The sequence below is a fragment of the Vigna radiata genome, chromosome 9, assembly GCF_000741045.1.
Source record: "Vigna radiata var. radiata cultivar VC1973A chromosome 9, Vradiata_ver6, whole genome shotgun sequence".
NCBI lineage: Eukaryota > Viridiplantae > Streptophyta > Magnoliopsida > Fabales > Fabaceae > Vigna > Vigna radiata.
In genome coordinates this window covers 7445594-7466983 of record NC_028359.1, presented here as the reverse complement: position 1 = coordinate 7466983, position 21390 = coordinate 7445594, and the positions used below count along the sequence as shown (strand labels likewise).

Below are 21390 nucleotides of genomic sequence, written 5' to 3'. Positions count from 1 at the left end.
ACTCATTACCGAACCACTCATTAATGTATTAACTGTATTTAGCACTTTTAAATGTAGATTTAATTAGAGTTGGATGAATAGAGTTTCAAAAAATGAATGTGATTAATTAACTTAAACGTTGAAGATTGTCTTATTATATTCTGAGTTCCTATAAATATCGTTTAACTTTTCGACTTGCAAATGAAACTAGTATATGAGATTTGGTAATATCATGTCTTTGGTTTTTGTTCTCTCTCTCTTTCTTCTCTTAGAAGTACCGAAATCATGTAGTGCTTACGAATATTTTAAGCTTACTCAAACATGGCCAAAAGGCTATTGTGATAAGCAACTACAAGAAGGACAGCGAACATGCAAAATAATACCAAAGAAATTCATTATTCATGGACTATGGCCAGAACCTCATGCAAATGCAGAAAATGGCAGTGTACTTAGCGAGCATGTAAGTATATCTATCTATCTCCCTGTGTTATGATTATACATGAATTTGGATTATTTCCTTTTATGTATTTATTTAGGATATAAAACCCGTGGAAAAAGAACTGAAGTTGGATTGGCCAAGTTTAAATGGCCACAATCTTTACCTTTGGAAAGGCGAGTGGAGCGAGCATGGAGTAATCTCAGAGCACCATTTCCCAAAACTGGAATACTTCAAACTGGCGTTGGAAATTTATAAGAAAAACGACATGTTCGATATCCTTAAAAAGGAAAAGGTTGTCCCAAAACCGAAAGAGCTTTATGCTAGAACTTCCATTCTTGAAGCAGTAAAGAAACACACTGAGCATGATGCTCAGGTTGAATGTTTTACGGATTCAAAAAAGAATGTCAGTTCTCTTTATGAAATAAGGATTTGTTTAACCGCCGATGGAAGCTCATACAGAGATTGTCCCAATCCTCATGGTAATTGTGGTGATGAATTATTGTACCCAAAATGATGTGTCAATTTTTGCACCCATCATATTCAATAAATAATATATTTATAAATGTTCGTTTCAATTTTTCTTCATCAATTTTAAATACATATATACAAATAAAGTGCATTTATGATATAATAATAATCATTATTAATGATAATAAAATTAAACAAATTTTCTCCATTCATTTTCATTATTTGTAGAGACATTGAAACCATGAATTGAAGCATAAATATTTGAGGAATTATATGTTTTAAAAATTGAAAAACAATTCTAAATGAGAACAAATTAAAATCATTTTTAAAACAATTTTAGTAAAACATATTATTTTTTCAAAATAGATTCATTATTATATATCATCTACAAATTAACTACAAATTAATCGTTATTTTTAGGTTTTAAATTAATTAAAATAAATTCTTATTTAATTTTTTACTACTAATCAAAGTGTATTTTCAATTGGTTGCAAATATTTGTTCAATTATTTTCTAATTTTAATCAAAATATATTTTTAATTAAAATTAAAAACCTTTAAACTATCCATATAGATTTAAACATATCTCGCTCAATAGCTACGATATAAAAGTCATTATATTTTATGTGATTCAGAGATAAAAAAGAATAAATAAATGAAACCCAAAACAATAATAAAAAAAAAAAGAGATATTATTTTAATCTAATCTCTTAATCCATGATAACATTGTCTTTCCTAACCATAACTTTTTTTCGGTTAATACTTTCACAATTTTCTCAAAAGAAATCATATTCTTTAAATAAAATAAAAATTAAAAAAATGCAAAAAATAAAAATCCTAAGTATGATTTGACCCATCACACTTATTTTAATAATTGTTCTCAATGAACTTATTTTGAGGAGAAGACAAAAAGATTAGTGACTTGTAGATCAAATTAACAACATGAAAGATGGTGAAAAGGATGAAATTCCAAAGGATTCTTAAGCTCTTTTGAAGTGTTTCTCTAAATCTCTTTATATAAAAATTGGTTAAACTTTTTATGTTGTTGTAATCTTCTTTCTAATGATGTAATATCTTTATATTACCTTCTAAATTAATTAAATATCTTCGAGATATATTTGATTCTCCTTGAGATAAAAAATATTTAACATGATCTTGATATATTTCAAAACATTTGATACTTATAATTACTAATATAGTTAAATAAGATAATTATTTAAAAATATCTTTCATGATAAACATTTTTCAATTATCAAAATCCTTTTCTAGAAAAATATAGAGAAAATCACAGGGTCCAATTTTTGTGGCATGTTTCTTCTTCCCAACTTAGCCAAAATCAATTTGGCTCGACTAAACTAATCTTTTTCATGTTCTTCTTGCCTTCTCATGCAATTCTTTGTTTGACTTTTTGTGATTTTGATAATTTTCTATTTTTGGTTTTATCTTTAAGGTGTCTTAAGACTTTAATCAATTTATTTTTACATCTCCATAAAATTAATTTAGTTGTGGTTGCACTAAAACACTTCAAAATATCCAAAGGTCATTTATACAACTAAAATGTTATTTTTAACATATTTTTATATCTCGCACTCAATAAACCTAATTATAACAATCTTTTAAAAACACAAAAATCAAATTAAGAATACAAGATTAAAAACAAATAAGGGCAGAAAAATGCACTTATCACACTTGGTTTGAATAATGTGTTCACGAACTATATTTAACCAATGTAATATTTTTCAAATACAATGTATTAAATTACAGTATTATTGAGTACTTTAAATATTTTTGTTATTCTCTAAAAATGTTAACCGAACAATTTACTATGTCAAAAAGGTATGTTTATACCGATTATTTATATATTTATATATATATATATATATATATATATATATATATATATATATATATAAATGTTTAGAATTGTGAAAAAGTTTTATGCGACGAAAAGAATTTTTCTAAAAGGTTTAATCACGATTCTAGTTCATTTTCTATTAGAAATATCTAAATTTATATAATGAACTCTAGTTAATTTTATTATGATTAAAAAGTACTATTATCATCAATGCATGATGTATTTTTATTTGTATATACAACTATAGTACAAAAAGAGCTTACAACATCGAATATTTTAGACTTTTGTCTTTCATGTTGAATTCGAAAACAACGTCATATCGAGATACATTAAATTAACGTCAAATTTTGTCACGTTATTCAATTTTTTTATTTTTTTTAATTAATTGAGAGTCTTTTTTATAACTCTACGAGACCTAGAAAAACAAAAAAATAACAAATTTCAGTTTATGGTATTTTATAAAGCATGAACTATGAATGTGTAATATAGTATCAACAACAAACAACAAACAACAAACAACAACAAACAACAAGAACAAACAAATTCAATCAAACAACAACAAAAAAACAAGTTTAAAAAACCAAATAAGTTCTTCAAAACTAAAACGAAAAAACATTCAAAAGTTGGGTTCGCCAAAATAAAGTGTTGTCAACAGGGAAAGAGAGAGTAGAACGCGCCTATGAAGGATAAGAAGATGAAAATAATCGGTCAAAACAAACAAAAATCATAGCTAAAGTAGTTAATTAACATGCATTTGTATCAAATAAAAAAAAAAGATTACATGTGATGGTCATCAAATTTCGTTTGAGAAAAGTTTTAGCAGAGAAGAGGGTCTCACGCGCTAAGATAAAGTGAATGAATTTTCAATCTTCTCCGCTTAAATTTTTATTAAATTCACTAACCTTTTGACGTCTAATGTTGGAACATTCGACGTTTTATATCAGTTTATCTCGAATTGCAGATATAAACAACGTCTAATAATTATATTTATTTACAAAAATGTTACCACTGATAGTTTTTAACATTGACTATTGAGTGGTTAAATGTTGAGCACATAACCTTATATGTTGTTTTTGCACTAGCATACATATTAAAAGTTGATGCAACAACATTACACGAAGAAAAATTGAGATGAAAATGAGTTTCATTTATTAAATATTATGGGAGCATAAATTGATACATCATTTTGGGAACAATAAATCGCCATCACCACAAGCACCATGAGGATTCGGACAATTTCTGTACGAGTTTGCATTAGACGTTAAACAAATCCTTATTTCATAAAGAACACTAACATTTTTTTTGGAATCCTTATAACATGCAAGCTGAGGATAATGGTCAGTGTGTTTCTGTACTGCAGCAACAACGGAACTCACACTATAAACTTCTTTCGCTTTTGGGACAATTTTTTCCTTGTTAAGGATATCCAATAGGTTGTTTTCCTTATAAATACGCAACGCCGTTTTGAAGTATTCTAGTTTTGGAAACTGCGCCTCAGAAATTACTCCATGCGCCTTCCACTCGGATTTCCAAAACATAAAATTTCTCCCAATTAAATTTGGCCAATCCAACTTAAGTTCTTTTTCTACGGCTTTTATATCCTAAATAAGTACAATTTTTTTTATCAAAAACAGGGCATACATTAGTATATAAAAAAAATAGTAAAATTCAATTAAAAAAACATAAAAAATGTTTAGTATGAGGTATCAAAAGAATATATATACTCACTTCCTCGGCAAGTTGACTGCCATTTGGTGCTTGTTGACTTGGTTGTGGCCATAGTCCATGAATAATGAATTTCTTTGGTATTTTGCCGAGACAGTGTATGGATTTATTTTCCGCTATTTGCTTATCACAATAGCCTTTTGGCCATGTTTGAGGAAAGCTAAAATAGTCGTAATTAGCAATACATGATTTGGGTACTTCTAAGAGAAGAAAGAGAGAGAGAACATAAACCAAAGACATGATATTACCAAATCTCATATACTACTTTGATTTACAAGTCCAGAAGTTAAAGGATATTTATAGGAACTCACATTATAACAAGACAAAAGAGTTAATTTCAATGTTTAAGTTAATTAATTACTTTAATTTTAATACTCTTTTCATCCAACCTAGTCAGTTCTACTTTTAAAAATGCTAAAAGTAATCAAAATAATAATTATAGTATAGGAACTCGCATTATAACAAGACAAAAGAGTTAATCTCAACGTTTATTCAGAGTTCTATTAATTTAAAAAAGGAACGAGAATGTAAAAATTTATAAATTTCATTCTAAGTCAAATTCTTTACTGATTTTTAAAGTGTCATGCATGTTAAACATTAAAATTACATTGTATTAATATATTAAAATTTTATTAATATATTTTAAAACATAAAAATTAGTGTTTATCTGAATTTTGTAAGCACATATAGGTACAATAGCAATACTTAGTAGAGAATCCAATTTACTTTTCCTACCATATTAAATTTGTAATAAATTTGTCATACAATTTAATATAATATTAACGCATCCAACTATTCTAGTATACGACAATGACGTGTCAAATCTAAAATAATGGATAATGATATTTAGACAATATTTTTTTGACAACATTTGAATATTGATTATGTGTCAATATATGATTGATAAAAAATTATTCCACAATCAATAATAATAATTATAAACATTATTGTGGAGTAATTTTTTATCAATCATATATTGACACATAATCAATGTTCAAATGTTGTCAAAAAAATGTTGTCTAAATATCATTATCCTAAAATAATTATAAAAAATTCAAAATAACATAAGTAAAAGAACATCAGCTTTGTTTGTGGAAAAGAATGTAAAGATTTATGATTTACATCATTCTTCAGAGCACATATTAAATTTGTCATAAATAGTAGTTGTTTTATGTAATAATGGTAGTGAAAATGTACCTACGTAATATAATTAATGCACCTTATTTAATTATTCTAGGACAATGTCATGAGTTAAATATTTTATTGACTAGTTAATAGGTTATATACAGGAAAGAGGAAAGATAGAAATGTGAGTGTGTTGTGAGAGAAAAATAGTATTGTGTTGAAGGTTTGTGAGTTTGGGATACATTAGAAGTGTGTTTTCTTATCAAGGAAAGGAAGTAGTGAAAACTAAGGTAAAGGGAGTTGTTTTTTTTATATGATGTTGGTATGTTCTTTGTTGATGATGATAATTTTTGGAAGTACAAATACGGATTTTCAATGGTTGAGAATTCTATATCGATGGTTTGTGATATGATTACACGAAGTAATTTTTGAGGTATATGATTTTGTTTTCACGTTGATCAATTTTTCTAATTTTTTGTGTTGTCAAGTGGCCATAGGCAAACGTTGTGGTGTTTATGGTCCATAATGTTTTGTTGCATTTTGTGTAAGCATAAATACATGCAAAGTTTTTTGTGCAGAACAATGTTAGCAACTTTGTGGTTTGATAGTTTGTAATTGTTTAATATATGATGAATTTTTATATGAAATTTGTATATAAGTGTTTATTAATTCCAAAATAGAAGGTTGTCTTTATTTCTTTGTTTCTTTTTTTCAATTTTATATTTTCTTTTTAATTTCTTCTTTGTTATATGTTTATTTTATTTTTTCATTTTCAATTCTCAAATGTTTTTCCTATATAAAATCCATTAAGCTAACCTATTTGTTCAAGTATCTTTTGTGTTATTGTGAATGCAAGGTATTGATGAAAATGAAGAGAAGGCACATGGAGGCAGAGAGTATTGGTTCAATGACCTCCAAAAAGGAGTTTGTTTTCTTTCTTTTTTAAGTTTTTAACCAATTGTTTCTTGATGATAAATCAAGTTACCTCTTTTTTTATGACAAACGAGGTTTTAAGTTTGGAGTAGTTGATAGCATTATTTTTCTACCATTTATTGGTGTTAAGTTTAATCTTGAATAAAATCAACTCCTATATAGCTTTTTTTTAATCTTGAACTTGTTCTAATCGTGTCTTTAAATTAAACTCTATGAATTGGATATGTGAAGGATCAATTGTGTTAAAATACTCTTGAGCAATGACTTTCGAGTCTAATAATTGTGCATATAGTTGGGATAACTTGTGGCATATATTGAACGTGAGATAGTTTGGGTGGTTGCCTTGATTCAGTCTTTGTTCAATGTGAGAGTATGACTAGATTTTTGAATATTTAAGTGTTGTGAGCTAGAGTATATAGAGCTTTGAGGGAAGCATTTATTGCCATGAAATTCAGTCAAATAAAGGTAAGGATCATATAAGTTTGGGGTAGGGTATAAACACCGTAGCAGAGTATAAGATTGAACAAGGATAAGGTATCAACACCCTACCCAAAGAAAAAAAAAATGAGAAGAAATAAAGACAACAAATTTCATGTGATGAAAAGGGTTATTTATGAGAAGGATATAAATTTTTTTGGAAGAATTATTATGACATAAGGATAAACAATACTAGAATACCTGTAATTATTTACATTTAGTTGTTCTCTTCGACTCAGTGGTGTTTTTTATTTCCTGAAAAATCATATTTCTTCTGGTCAAGCCTCATTATAACATATGAAAGGTCGTTTGATCTAACTAAATGTGAAAATTGTGTAAATTAGATAATGGGAAAAAGTTGATGAAGTAGTTTTATAACATGCTAATTATGAGTCATATTTGATAAACACTTGTGTAGAGTGTTAAATACTAATTCTTGTAAGTTATTTTAATTCAATAGTCTAGTTATTATCTCTTATACGGTTTTAAGGATTGAAGTGATATAAAGAATCATGTCGTTCTATCTTGAGTTTGGAGCTACAAGTGAAATGCTCTTCTATTATATAATTAGGATTGGAAAGTCATTTTCACTTGTGTTATTTTGATGGTTTGACCTGAGTTTTACTTAGTTAGTAGTTTTATCTATGAGGACTTGAAAAAGTTTAAGTTTTGGATATTTTGATAATTAGCATTAGTTGATAACCTTATTTTCTACCTTTTATTGGTGTTAAGTTTAGTGAATTAAATTAACTTCTCCATATCTTTTATCTTTTTTAATCTTGTTCTAATCATGTATTTAAATTAAACTATGTGAATTGAATATGTAAAAGGTCAGTTGTGTTAAGCAATGATTTTATTAATTATCTCATAATTGTATAATTGAGATAACTTGTTACATACATTGTGAGATAGTTTCGTGTGATTATATTGAATTAGTCTTTTTCACCAACCTACATTATATTTCTCAATAATTTCATCTTTGTATTTTTAAATTCATGACTTGTTTTATTTGTTGTCTGAATTTGCTATATAATGAACTCTAGTTAATTTTATAGTTTTATTATGACTAAAAAGTACTATTATCATCAATGCATGATGTGCTTTTATTTGTATATATGTATTAAAAATTGATTTGAAAGAAAAACTGAAATAAAAATGATTGCATTTATTGAATATTATGGGAGCATAAATTGATACATCATTTTGGGAACAATAAATCGCCATTACCACAAGTACCATGAGGACTTAGACAATCTGTGTACGAGGTTGCATCGGACGTTAAACAAATCCTTATTTCATAAAGAGCTCTAACATTTTTTTTGGAATCCCTATAACATGCAAGCTGAGGATAATGTTGAGTGTGTTTGTGTAATGCAGCAACAACGGAACTTACATTATAAACCTCTTTCGTTTTTGGGACAATTTTTTCCTTGTGAAGGATATTCAATAGGTCGTTTTCCTTATAAATATGCAACGCCGTTTTGAAGTATTCTAGTTTTGGGAACTTCGCCTCTGAAATTAGACCATGCGTCAGCCACTCGTGTTGCCAAAAGTTTAAATTTCTCCCAACTAAATTTGGCCAATCCAAGTCAAGTTCGTGTTCCACGGGTTTTATATCCTAAAGAAATACATTTTTTTTTATCAAAAACAGAGCATACATTAGTATATAATCTCTTATCTTATCAATAATTTTTTTTTCTTTCTTATCATCAATTAATAAAAAAAGATAGTAAAAATTCAATTGAAAAACATAGGTTTAAACCTCTTTTTGGATCCTAAGTTATGAGCGGATGTTCAGTTTAGTCTTTGTTTTTAAAAATGTAAACCTTTGATTCCTAAGTTATAAAAAATGTATTAAATGAGTCAATTTTTGATGTTCATGGTCAAAGTACAAAGAGCAATCTAAAGTGATCTTATTATTAAGAAATAAATCAGAGCAATATAAAGATGTAACAGTTGTTAAGAAACAATCAAAAATAGTATTTCAACTTAAAAAAGGACTCATTTGATACATTTTTTATAACTTAGGGACCAAAAATTTACATTTTTAAAAACGGATATTAAACTAAACATCCACTTATAACATAGGGACCAAAAAGAGGTTTAAACCAAAAACATAAAAAAATGTTTAGTAAAGAATCCAAATATAACGACATGAAAATGAGATATACTCACTTCCTCGGCAAGTTTACTGCCATTTGGTGCTTGCTGACTTGGTTCTGGCCATAGTCCATGAATAACGAATTTCTTTGGTATTTTGCGGTGACAGTGTTTGGTGCTATGTTCTTCTATTTGCTTATAACAGTAGCCTTTTGGCCATGTTTGAGCAAACATAAAAGAGTCGTAATTAGCAATACATGATTTGGGTACTTCGATGAGAAGAAAGAGAGAGAGAACATAAACCAAAGACATGATATTACCAAATCTCGTATACTACTTTGATTTACAAGTCCAGAAGTTAAAGGATATTTATAGGAACTCACATATAACAAGACAAAAAGAGTTAATTTCAATGTTTAAGTTAATTAATTACTATAATTTTAATACTCTTTTCATCCAACCTAGTCAGTTCTACTTTTAAAAATGCTAAAAGTAATCAAAATAGTAATTATAAGAGTTTTTTCTATATACTTTATCTACCAATTAATTCTCCATTTTCTCTTAAAATATTTCTTATTTTCTTAATTTCATACTTCTTTTAATTATATTTTTTATTTAATCTGTACAGAGAGAAAAACAAATATATAATGGTAGGTAGATGACATGTTGAAACAACTAAGGGTGTGTTCACTTAGAGAAAAGTATTTTGGGAAGAGTGAGTGGATGAATTTGAGAGTATTTGAGGGTGAAATTTTTGTTGTTTATTTGAGTGAATTTAGAAGTAATTGAGAGTGAATTTAGAAATAAAGTTTGTGAGAATTAGTGTAAGATTTGATTGATGCGGTAGATTAAAAAAAATTGTTTGCTTGGTAAAAATGAAATATTAGCAAAATGTCCTTAACTATTAAAGTAATATAAAATGTTAATGTTATATTTAATTGTAAAAATGTTTATAAAGAGTAAGAAATTAACATCAACTATTTAATTATTAAAATTTAAATTTAAGAATCCATTCAATATTATCAAATTATCTTAATTAGTTTTTAAAGTAATATTAAATGCTGTTAAATATTTATATATTAGAATTTAAATTTTAAAAGCAATTTAATACATAAAATACATTTTATAAGTTATAATAATCAATTACATTAGAAGAATAATAATATGCATTAGTATTGAAGAATAAAAGAAAGATTAAAAAGAAAACAAAAAAAGCTTCTTCTTTTTTTCCATAGGTCCTTTGCAGGAACAGACACATCAAATGCTATTTAATGATGTTAAAGCATAAGTTATAATAATCAATTACATTAGAAGAATAATAATATGCATTAATATTGAAAAATAAAAGAAAGATTAAAAAAAAACAAAAAAAGCTTCTTCTTTTTTCCAGAAGTCCTTTGGAGAAACAGACACATAAGATGTTATTTAATGATGTTAAAGCATAAGGTTGTTGAGTTTTTTTTAACTCAGAAAAGAAAAGGGTGTGTGAACATTTCCTTGATATCTGCTTCTTCTTCAACGTGCTCTCTCTTGCATTCATTCCTTCTCAGTCTCGAATTTTCAACCACCTACATCTTTCTCTTCCTCTCCATCTCTCTCACAACAAACATCAATCTCTTCCTCTAACCACCCTTGCGTGTTCTTCCCGCTCCCTTTTCGGTTGCGCCACCCTCCAAGTGCTTTTCTCTCTATTTTTGCGTTTTTGAAATTCAATTGTCTGAATAGTTTGATTTAATTAATTTCTTTATCATTCAGTTCCTTCTATGCACTTACTTAGAGAAAGTTTTTTAGTTGTTGTGCTTTGATTGCTTTTCCTTTTCCTTTTTTTTTTTTATCTTGAGAGAGTATTCTTTTTATGAAGTGTCTGATTTTCTTTTGCTTTTAATTTCTCATTTTAATAAATCCTCTCTTATTTACAGTCAAATTTCTCTTTATTCTGTGTTGGCTCTTGGAATTGCTTGAACATGCAGAAATGTTCTTCGAATCCCAGGCTTCTTCAGTGACCCGATGACTTAGTTGTTGCTGCACGTTTTGCATGCAGTACCTGGAGCACTCCGGCGGCATCCTCAGCCTTCGTCGCAACGTCCACCACCAAAGCAACCTCCAGCTTGGTCGAACATGATGCCTACACCTCCACCATGAAGCTAGGAACAAAATACTCTAAGGGAATCACATATTATCAGGTTGGAACAGAATACAGGTTACATGTAAATTCTTCTCACCCCTGTACCCGAATATGGATCTTCAGGACAGTGTAGTTATGCATTCTTTTTCGATTCAATTACAAAACTTTGGGATGAAATAAAAAGGGTTAATATTCTCGTGGTAATTTACAAATAAACGAGGACAAACGTGACTTTTGCATATAAATTCCTGCAAATCTTCTCAACACAGTGAGATACTTAAATTGAGTTTATCTCGCAAATCCTCTTATTTCCATCTTCGCAAATCCACACAAACGAACAAAAACAATTTCGCAAATTGTCACTCGCAATCTCTCTTCTACAATATTTTTCACTCAAGTGAACACACCATAAGAGATATATATTGTATAACTCACTTAAAATTATTTTAAGATAGAAATGTAAAATAATTTTATTTATTTTGGTAAAATAATAAGTTAAACTCATTAGTTTAGTGAAGGAATACAACAACAACTATTTTCAAGTTATGACAACGGTTTGAGAATTAAGACATATTAAGACCAGGTTAAAAACAGAAAGGGAGTTTGACCTCGGTTACAAGATGAAACAAAAAAATATATATATATTTTGCCTCAGTTAAAGAAAATTGAAGCACTAAACTAAAAGAATGGGTTTTTGGTAACGGTTCTACAGACTGTCGTTGTTTTGGGAGGAACTATTGTCATAAATCTTTAAAATTAAATAATTATTTAAAATATGATATGGTCTATGGTCTCGGTTATTTTTTAAACAATTGCTAAAAACATTTATGTTTCAGTTATTTTTAAAACCGTTGTCATAAGTCTAACTGGACAATTCAAGATTCAATACTTATAAACTATTAGTATCGTCTCCTCTTATATTCATTTTTTAAAAACATACATTTCTTCAAAAAACTTGGAGACAATAAACAATTTTTGTATTGAATCTCAAATGGAAAACTAAGGCTAATTCAATACAATAATATATTTAAGCATACAATTAATGACATATCCAACATACAAAAAATGAACAACCTACTACAAAATTATATAAAATTATATGTTCATATTAAAAATTAAACTTTAAACATAATAGTAGGAACTTGGGAGCATGAAAGGCGGACAACAATGAAGAACAGTACAACAACTTGTGTTTTGCAATGGTACAAAATCCCACCACAAAAAAAATACTTGACACAAATACAAACAACTTAGTAGTCTTAAAAACCAAAGCAAACTCAAAAACGCAAAAAAAAAAAAAAGGTCACAAACAAGGAACCAAAGCTCACTATACATACTGCGGACAATCGCACTCACGGACGAAGAAACCAAAGCTTACCATGAATCAGTGATGATAACGTTCATACTAGTGACGACGATGTTCGAGGCAATGACCACAACATTTAAAACAGTGACAAAGCATAGGCATAGCAACGCTGGTTCGCACAGAAGCAACGAAGAAGAAAATTGTAAATGGGTTTGTGACTTTTCACGAACTTTTAATCTCAGGAAGAGGTATTGCCTCAGTTATTTTAATAGATGAAGCAATAACATGTCTATAACATCGGTTTTTCTAAAAATCGATGCCTAAAGCCTATCGAAAAAATTAAAAAATAAAATTTCTAGTGATAATTTTGATATTTGGTTCTTCCTTTTGACATCAGTTCTTCATGAACTTGAACCATAAAGTCTCTATGGCACTGATTCTCATAACACCTAAAGTCGTATGTTCCTTTCAAACAATAAATAAAATAAAACAATCGCTTTTTGAAAGACATATTATGACAATGGTTCTGAAAAAAACCAAAGTCAAAGACCAATTTATAAAGGTTTCAATATGAGATATCAATCTTCAAGGGAGAATGTTAGGATCCTAAGGCAGTGGTTCTATAAAGAACCGAAACCATAGGTCCTATTCAGAATGCTATTAATTTAAAATATGAGTTTCAGTCTACAATTCAAAATTCTATTTGATTGTGTTTTAACCAAGGACAAAAACTACATATAGTTCGGTTCTTTTTAATCAAATTTTATATGTTTGCAAATATTACAAAAATGTCATAATACCGACTTAAGTTTTGGTTTCGTCAAAACCAAAATATAATAGACGCGTTAAAAGCTCTTATTTTTATTAATAAGGATTATATAATAAACGAAAACGTAAAAATTTATAAATTTCATTCTAATTCTAATTCAAATTCTTAACCAATTTTTAAAGTGTCATCGTATGTTAAACATTAAAATTACATTGTATTAGTATATTAAAATTTTATTAATATTTTTTAAAACATAAAAAATATTGTTTATCTAAATTTTGTAAGCATCGTACTAATATTTAGTAGAGAATTCAATTTAGTTTTTTTACCCATATTAAATTTGTAATAAATTTGTCATACAATGTCATTAATGTCAAATCTAAAATAAATATAAAAAAATTCAAAATAATAGTAGTAAAAATGTACTTATTTAATATAATTAATGCATCTTATTTAATTATTCTAACGTAGGACAATATCATTAATGAGTTTAATATTTTATTCTCGACTAGTGAATAGGTTATATGAAAAAGAAAAGGTAGAAATGTGAGTGTATTGTGAAAGAAAAATAGTATTTGTGTTGAAGGTTTGTGAGAATTTGAGGTACAATAGAAAGGTGTTTTCTGATCAAGGAAAGAAAGTAACAAAAACCAAGTTAAGGAGATTTGTCCTTTCTTTGTGTTTTATATGATGTTGGTATGTTCTTTTTGTTGGTGATGATAATTTTTGGAAGTACATATACATTCTTTCGATGATGGGGAACTCTATATTGATGGTTTGTAGTATGATTACACGAAGCAATTTTTTAGGTATATGATTTTGTTTTCACGTTGATTAATTTTTCTAATTTTTGTGTTGTCAAGTGACCATAGGCAAACGTTGTGGTGTTTATGGTCCATAATGTTTTGTTGCATTTTGTGTAAGCATAAATACATGTAGTTTTTTTGTGCAGAATGATGTTAGTAACTTTGTGGTTTGATAGTCTGCAAATGTTTAATATATGATGAATTTTTTGTATGAGAAATTTGTGCATAAATGTTGATTAATTCCAAAATAGAAGGTTGTCGTGTTGTTTGAGTTTATTTTGGGTTGTTTCTAGTTGGTCCAAGTTGTAGGCATTGATTTAGGTTGCTTGTGATTATAGTCGAGCTATTGATCTCTGTTTTAATTTGGATGTAATATTGTTTAATTTTTTATTGTGTTGTTTGCTTTGAATTTGTGTTGATTGCTTTGAGACTGTGTTGTTTAGGTTGTGATTCATGTCATTCTAAGCTTCTAATCTTTGTTGTTTAGTTTGATTTTGTGCGATAAATGATTGATGTGCTACTTTAAGCTGAGAACATGTTGTTCAAGTCTGATCCATGTTGCTCTAGTCTATTATCGTGTTGTGTTTGTAAGTTATTGTGTTGTGTTTTGTATGTTGTCGTGCTATTTTTGGTTTGTTGTCATGCTAGGTTAGTTTGGTCGGGCTGGGTTACTTTGGCTAGACTAGGTTACTTTTGGTCAAACTAGGTTTTGTTTTGCCAAGATAGGTTACTTTGTGCCGAGTTATATTGGTTTTATCGGGTTGCGTTTGTTTTTGTCCCAGGTTGAGTTGTCCTTTGGCTGAGTTAAGTTAGCTTGTCGTGCTATGTTGCTGTGTGTTGGGTTGAGGTTGTCTTGACCAAGTTGTGTTAGTGTTTTGTACTGAGTTGGGTTGTTTATAACCGAGGTGTGTTGTTTGGACCAATTTTTTTTTACCTCGGTTTAAAGGTTTTAGAACTCGTTCTGTATGTTTTGGAGGTCGACCATGAGGTTTTTCACCTTGGCCAAGTTGTTTGTAATGGTTGTCAAGTTGTGTGTTTTATTGGTCGTGTTGTTTTGTTTCCTTGTCAAGTTGTGTATGTTGGTTGTTGAGTTATGGTTGAACATGGTTGGGTTGTTTGTTGTTGGTTTATTTGTTTGATGTGATGTGGCTCGTCGGTTTAGTTGTCATTGGGAGACGAGTTTGATTGTTATCTCTTCTTCCTATAATCGTAAAACCAAGTTTTATTCCTTTTTGCTTGAAACTTTGGTGAGACAGGGAAAAAGGGTCATTTTCGCTTGAGGCTTTTGTAAGCCAAAGAAAGGGGAGGTTCCAACTTTGTTCCTTTTCACTAGAGGCTTTAGTAAGTCGGGAAAAATGGAGATTTCACCCGTAAGGCTTTGAATCTTTGGTAAAAACACAGAGGTTTTACTCGTAAAGCTTTTGGGAAGCAGGGGAAATGAATCTTGACCATGATGTTTTGGTAAGCAAGCAGGATGACTTGGACCGTACTGCTTTGCTAAGCAGGTGGAGTGATAGTAGGTTATGGGAAAATGACTTATTGATTCGATATTACTTTGTGGTCATATGTTTTTGTGTTTCATGAATGTAGTCTTGACTTCATGGATTGGAATGGATGATTTTGAGCGATGTGGGTGAGTATGGTTGTTGAACATTCATTTTGTGTTTTCTTTTGTTTGTCCACCCTTGTTTGTTTGTGTTTGTGCAATAATCGTATAACTCATGTTGTTATACGGAAGCAGATGTTGTTATACGAGAACAGATGATGTTGGATATGCTTAGAGTGAAGAGGCAAGTTGAGAAATCTTTTAGGAGTTTTCTAAATGTATTTGTAACAATAATTTATTTTAAATAATTTTCAAACGGCACATTAAGTTTTAGAATTGGAATAAAGTTTTATTTCGGAATGGTTTTAACATAACTTATGATGAGTAAATAATTTTTTTTTTTTAAAAAAAATCACTTTATAATGATGGTATCAAAGATAGTCTTCTTTAAGAAATGGATTATCTTCTTTAAGAAATGGATGTTTTATAAATTACAAGTGACATCTTAAAAGAGGTATTACATTTATGATGAGGTATCATTCTCTTGTAAGTATTATTAGGATAAATATAAATTAATGTTCCATGTTAATCATAATAAATCCAACTAGTATTCCTTAAGAATTACTTACTCAATAATCACTCATACTTTCTGCCATATTAAAAAATATTCAAACTCTTCTACTAATTTAAATAAAAGGATTTATATATATTAACATATATCTTTAGTAATGTTTAAAAGAATTAAAAATTTGAGAAAATTTCTATATACTCAATTTTGTGAAGTGTAAGTAATTTTTATTTTAATGTATTACTCACATAAGTAATTATCTGGTTAATGATTTTAGAACTTTTATTTTATTTTAAGTTTCTTTATCATGTTTCAGAAATAGAAGAAATAGAAGTGAAATTGTGTAATATCTGAGGAAGAAGATAAAGTTGACCAAGTGAAGGGAGTAGCAAGTCAATGAAAATCGAAAACAAAACATTCCTCGCCGTTCAATTCTTACCAAATTCATTACCAAAAGTTACAAATATTTATAATCAGAAACAAAGTTAATAATTTGTATTAAAAATAGCAGGAAAATATATTTCAATAAAAAGATATTCACTTTTAGATATTTAAAATTTTCCTCAAGACAAGTGTCGCGGAATATGTAATCAAAAGTAGTTAACTATATTCTTATAATTATAGTAATATATAATTATTATTTATTATTATTATTAGTATAGTGAGAAAAGAGATATTTGTAGGCACTAGGGTTTTGAATTGAGTCTTGTCGTTTTCTTTTGGTTTTGTTGTCATTCTCCGTTCTCCACCCAGCAATAACCAATTACAAATTATTTATATATTTCAATTTTGATTTCGCATATCACTTTTTTTGTTTTTGAAGATTATTTGATATGATCATAGGATGTCAAGTTTGGGGAAGTTCATGTCAACGAATTGCCCATTCCCATTGTTTATAATTTTTATCCAATAAATGTGAATATCTGCATCATTCTTTCTGCAGTTTTTTATTTCACCTCAATTATTTGGTATGAACAAGTAATTTGTGCAAAATTCGATTTGGGGCCTCTGGGTAGTTGGCAAGCATTTTCCAACACAACATGGCTCCTAATCCGAGGCCCAAGTTGGTTGTTCCATTCTTCATGTTACTGTTAATGCTTCTTTCCTTTGGTTGTTCCAATGCTGAATTGGAACAGGAGCTCGGAGCTGCTCCTCATAAGAAGGTAATTGTTGGCACTGCTGGGGAGAATTCCCTCAAGTTAGAGGAAATCAATGGCAGAAAAGGTGGAGGCGGTAGTAGAGTTTCCGTTTCCACGGTTGCATTGTTCACCTTAGCAATGGCAGCTGCCACTGGTTTAGGGGCTCTGCCCTTCTTCTTTGTGGAGCTTGATCCACGATGGGCAGGGTTGTGTAATGGAATGGCAGCTGGTGTTATGTTGGCTGCAAGCTTTGATCTCATACAGGAAGGTCAATATTATGGTACTGGAAATTGGGTTGTTATTGGGATTCTAGTTGGTGGCACCTTTATTTGGTTGTGTAAGAAGGTAGTTACCGCACCACTATCTTTCTTAACTGCTGCTTCTATAAACATTTATTTCTCTCAATCCTTGTTATGATGAATTTGTATAGCATTTTGATTACCTATTTTACTCACATGTTTATGCTTGATAGATAAGAAATTCCTTAAGGGTGCATGACGTGTTAGTAGTAAATGTGGCCCTGTTTTCTTGGGGTAGGAATAACCCAGACGTGAAATTTTCTTGTTTCTTGGAATTTCTATTCTGAAAAACGGTTTGCATCCAATTTTAAGTGATCCTTGCACTTTAAAGGATTTCATAAGATGGATATTTTGTTGTTATATAGTTTCCATGGTCTCGTTTGTGTCTCACATAATCTATTGTATTTCAGTTTCTTGAGCTATATGGGGAAGTAAGCATGTTGGATATAAAGGGTGCCGATGCAACTAAAGTTGTTCTTGTAATTGGAATAATGACTCTCCACTCTTTTGGGGAAGGATCTGGAGTTGGGGTCTCCTTTGCTGGCTCAAAGGGTTTCTCTCAAGGTTTATTGGTAACTTTGGCTATTGCTGTGCATAACATTCCAGAGGGATTGGCTGTGAGCATGGTGCTGGCATCAAGGGGTGTCTCTCCACAGAAAGCTATGTTGTGGAGCGTTATTACATCTTTACCTCAGGTACATATTAATTTGAAAGTTAAGTCTTTATTACATTGTGAAGGGGAAAATAAAATGGCTGAAATGGGTACATATTAATCTGAAAGTTAAGCCATTACATTGTATAAAATGGCTGTGTTGTGATAACATTTAATAACAGTTTGCCTAGTACAGCTTACTTCTTTTGTAGCTAAAATAGTATCATTAGGATAGTCTCAGATTAGTTAAGTTTATCCACAGTTCCATGTCGGTAACATAGCATGAGTGGATATTATACTGCTAAAACTTGCCTAGAATAATATACTGTATAAAACTTTGGCGGTATGTTTTATTAGTTAAATTCAGCTGAAGAAACTTTATTCTGTTGGAAATAATTCTTTCCAATTCTGCTATGGATTTTGAAAACTTGAATCTGACGTCTTTCGTCTTTGCCTTATACCATCTCATGCATGTGTTAATGCAGCCAATTGTAGCCGTTCCTTCATTTATTTGTGCTGATGCATTTAGTAAGTTCCTGCCATTTTGTACTGGGTTCGCTGCTGGATGCATGATCTGGATGGTTGTTGCAGAAGTGCTTCCTGATGCATTCAAGGTATGTATGTCTATTAAGGGTTTTTTCGATTGAGAAAATGTTTTCTATTTGGTTGAAGAAAACATTTTTTCAAAGTAAACATGCTATTAATTTTTCTCAAAATTGGACCCTCTATTACTATCACTATCACCTTGCATGATACTTTAATGAATTCAAGTTGATTTTCCATAACTTCTTCAAAAAAAATTTTCTTTGCATTTTACAAATGGTAAAGTACTCAATAACATCTTTAATTTGAACCTTGAAATTTAAAAATAGTAATATATAGCAGTACTCTTGGGTTGCGATACCAAGCCTCTATTTGGAAATGATTTGCCTATTTGTGTGATCATAAGGCACAATCATTGTTTATACTTTATGAAAACTTCTTCTTTGTGTGCTTTTTACAAGTCAAAGGTGCTATAATGTATTTTTCCGTACTAAAGGATTTGCTCTCTTCCATTCAGTAAGTTTGACTTGGAATTTGGAAACAATATAGTATGTTGGAAGAGGGATGACAATGTCTTCATTCTTTATCGTCTGATTACTTCCATGGATTTGTAGGACTTCAGCTCTTTCGGCAACACCTATTTGCAGTATGTTGTATTCAGATATATAATATCGTTCTCGTACTACTTTGGTATACAGGAAGCCTCTGCTTCACAAGTTGCATCGGCTGCAACAATTTCGGTAGCATTTATGGAAGCTCTAAGCACCCTTTTTCAGAATTTCAACCGTGACAACAAGTGAGTGTATGTTATTTTTAATCAGCTATGCAGTATTCGGTTACGAAAATGCTAGTAACTGCTTGCTGGATGGCCAAAATTCTGATGAGTATTATCTAATCGAAATAGCTAGCCTATAATCCAGTTGAATTTTGTAACATTTGGCGGTCTTTTCAAGTGTGTAGGCATTACTCACTCGGTTTTATACTTGAATGATAATATTAAATCTCATTGCTAAAGTTGGTTGATTTTGTTGCACAATTTGGAAGATCAGAAATGTTGCTTCAGCTTTTTGAGTATTGGCTTGAAAACTTTTAGTATTCCCATCAACCCTACAATGCCACTCACTTTTTCTATCTTAATTTTTCTTGTTACAGCTCTGAGGATGCTTCTGGCTTCTTTGTTTCATCACTTTTTGGCCTTGGCCCATTACTTGGTGGGATTATTCTGGTTGTATTTGCTCTTGCTCTTCGTCTTCGGCATACTATCCTGATGGGTATAGCATGTGGTATTGCCTTTGTTCTTGGTGCCTGGCGACCAGTGCAGCTAATTTTGTCTTCAAAATTAGGATTTGTTCCTGTTGTGTTACTCCTTGCAACGGGTGCTGCTTTAGTTCATTTTTCCAGCTCTGGTGTATTGAAGGTGGCAGCTCGCAAGAAAACCTCAGTCAATGACTTGCCTTCATTAACAGGCTTCCCTGTGAGTGTTCAAACCCTTCAATCATTTGTATCGTGTGGTGCAGTTGCTCTACATGCTTTGGCTGAAGGACTTGCGCTTGGAGTAGCTGCACCAAAAGCTTATGGATTTGGTCGTCACATGGTCGTTCCAGTCTCTCTACATGGTCTCCCCCGAGGTGCAGCTGTTGCTAGCTGCATCTATGGTGCTACTGATAGTTGGCATGGTTCTCTTGCAACAGCTGCCATAATTGGATTTATGGGTCCAATATCAGCAATTGGATCAATTCTTGCTGGGATTGACTACAGTGGCCTTGATCACATAATGGTCCTGGCTTGTGGTGGAATAATTCTAAGTTTTGGAAATGTAGTTAAGAGAGCACTTAGCTTGGACAAGAAAAAAAGCACATGTGGCCTCGTTATGGGAATTGGGTTTGCTACCTTATGCCTAACGTTCACTAAATTAGTTTGCTTGCACACACCTTACTGCAATTCTGCACCAGAGGCTGTCAGATAAGAAGATTGTGCTGCATTTCATGCATCCTCAATTGTTATATGCTTACATCAGTGGTACATATGTTTCTGTAGTTTGTTCTCCCAACGAATGTTGCATAATATTGAAGAGTTCGGAGAAATTGTAAATAAAGCGAGACTAGATATTTTTTGGAGTGTAGGAAGAAGTGTCCAAAAGAGAACCTGAGACAGATATACAGTGACACTTTCATACAAAACCTGTAATATAGAACGTATCATGCACCGTATAAATTGCATGGTCATGTAGAACTAATCAGATTCTGAGTGCTTCATCCTGCACCTCCAAAGATTTCATCCTACACCTTCAATTTCCTAAAATGTCCCTAATTAGTAAATGATTTAGAAGTTTAATTTTTTATTATTGAGGAATTCTGTGCACAGCATTAACTCCACCTCCATTTTCCTCCAATCACCTAAGATGTATTACTGCTGCACCTCACGNCCCTTCACTCTTACACTCCTACACCCTTGCACCTCATTTCATCTTTGTAAAAAAATTCTACACCCCCTACACCTTTGCACCTCATTTCATTTTATATTAGTTTAATTTTTTT

The 21390-nt window shown here is 30.3% G+C and overlaps 3 protein-coding genes across 4 annotated transcripts; 2 read left to right on the top strand and 1 right to left on the bottom strand.

The window, feature by feature from the left end:
• Nucleotides 1-202: 202 nt before the first annotated feature.
• On the top strand, nucleotides 203-946 carry LOC106773229 (ribonuclease 1-like). The gene is made up of 2 exons (XM_014659939.2): nucleotides 203-439; nucleotides 516-946. Exons 1-2 carry the CDS (start codon nucleotides 212-214, stop codon nucleotides 930-932), a joined length of 645 nt encoding a protein of 214 aa, XP_014515425.1. The 5' UTR covers nucleotides 203-211; the 3' UTR covers nucleotides 933-946.
• A 2961-nt stretch (nucleotides 947-3907) lies between these two features.
• On the bottom strand, nucleotides 3908-4715 carry LOC111242567 (intracellular ribonuclease LX-like). Its single transcript, XM_022786435.1, has 2 exons — nucleotides 4469-4715; nucleotides 3908-4341 (listed from the first exon to the last, which is right to left on the bottom strand). The coding sequence occupies exons 1-2, from the start codon at nucleotides 4703-4705 to the stop codon at nucleotides 3922-3924; spliced, it is 657 nt and encodes a 218-aa protein (XP_022642156.1). The 5' UTR covers nucleotides 4706-4715; the 3' UTR covers nucleotides 3908-3921.
• Nucleotides 4716-16931: 12216 nt separating this feature from the next.
• Nucleotides 16932-21108, top strand: LOC106772981 (putative zinc transporter At3g08650). 2 transcript variants are annotated; one of them, XM_014659639.2, is made up of 5 exons: nucleotides 16932-17704; nucleotides 18069-18353; nucleotides 18796-18924; nucleotides 19552-19649; nucleotides 20006-21108. In XM_014659639.2, the coding sequence occupies exons 1-5, from the start codon at nucleotides 17261-17263 to the stop codon at nucleotides 20817-20819; spliced, it is 1770 nt and encodes a 589-aa protein (XP_014515125.1). In that variant the 5' UTR covers nucleotides 16932-17260; the 3' UTR covers nucleotides 20820-21108. The 2 variants fall into 2 exon arrangements, with proteins under 2 accessions (XP_014515125.1, XP_014515124.1); XM_014659638.2 differs by having other exon boundaries at nucleotides 19468-19649.
• The last annotated feature ends 282 nt before the right edge of the window (nucleotides 21109-21390 follow it).

Excerpts from the sequence above, each read along its gene's own strand:
- LOC106773229 (XM_014659939.2), top strand. The coding sequence starts at position 212 with ATGTCTTTGGTTTTTGTTCTCTCTCTCTTTCTTCTCTTAGAAGTACCG. Across the intron at positions 440-515 it reads GCAGTGTACTTAGCGAGCAT|GATATAAAACCCGTGGAAAA; the intron begins GTAAGTATATCT and ends GTATTTATTTAG.
- LOC111242567 (XM_022786435.1), bottom strand. The coding sequence starts at position 4,705 with ATGTCTTTGGTTTATGTTCTCTCTCTCTTTCTTCTCTTAGAAGTACCC. Across the intron at positions 4,342-4,468 it reads GCAGTCAACTTGCCGAGGAA|GATATAAAAGCCGTAGAAAA; the intron begins GTGAGTATATAT and ends GTACTTATTTAG.
- LOC106772981 (XM_014659638.2), top strand. The coding sequence starts at position 17,261 with ATGGCTCCTAATCCGAGGCCCAAGTTGGTTGTTCCATTCTTCATGTTA. Across the intron at positions 18,354-18,795 it reads TTATTACATCTTTACCTCAG|CCAATTGTAGCCGTTCCTTC; the intron begins GTACATATTAAT and ends GTGTTAATGCAG. Across the intron at positions 19,650-20,005 it reads AATTTCAACCGTGACAACAA|CTCTGAGGATGCTTCTGGCT; the intron begins GTGAGTGTATGT and ends TTCTTGTTACAG.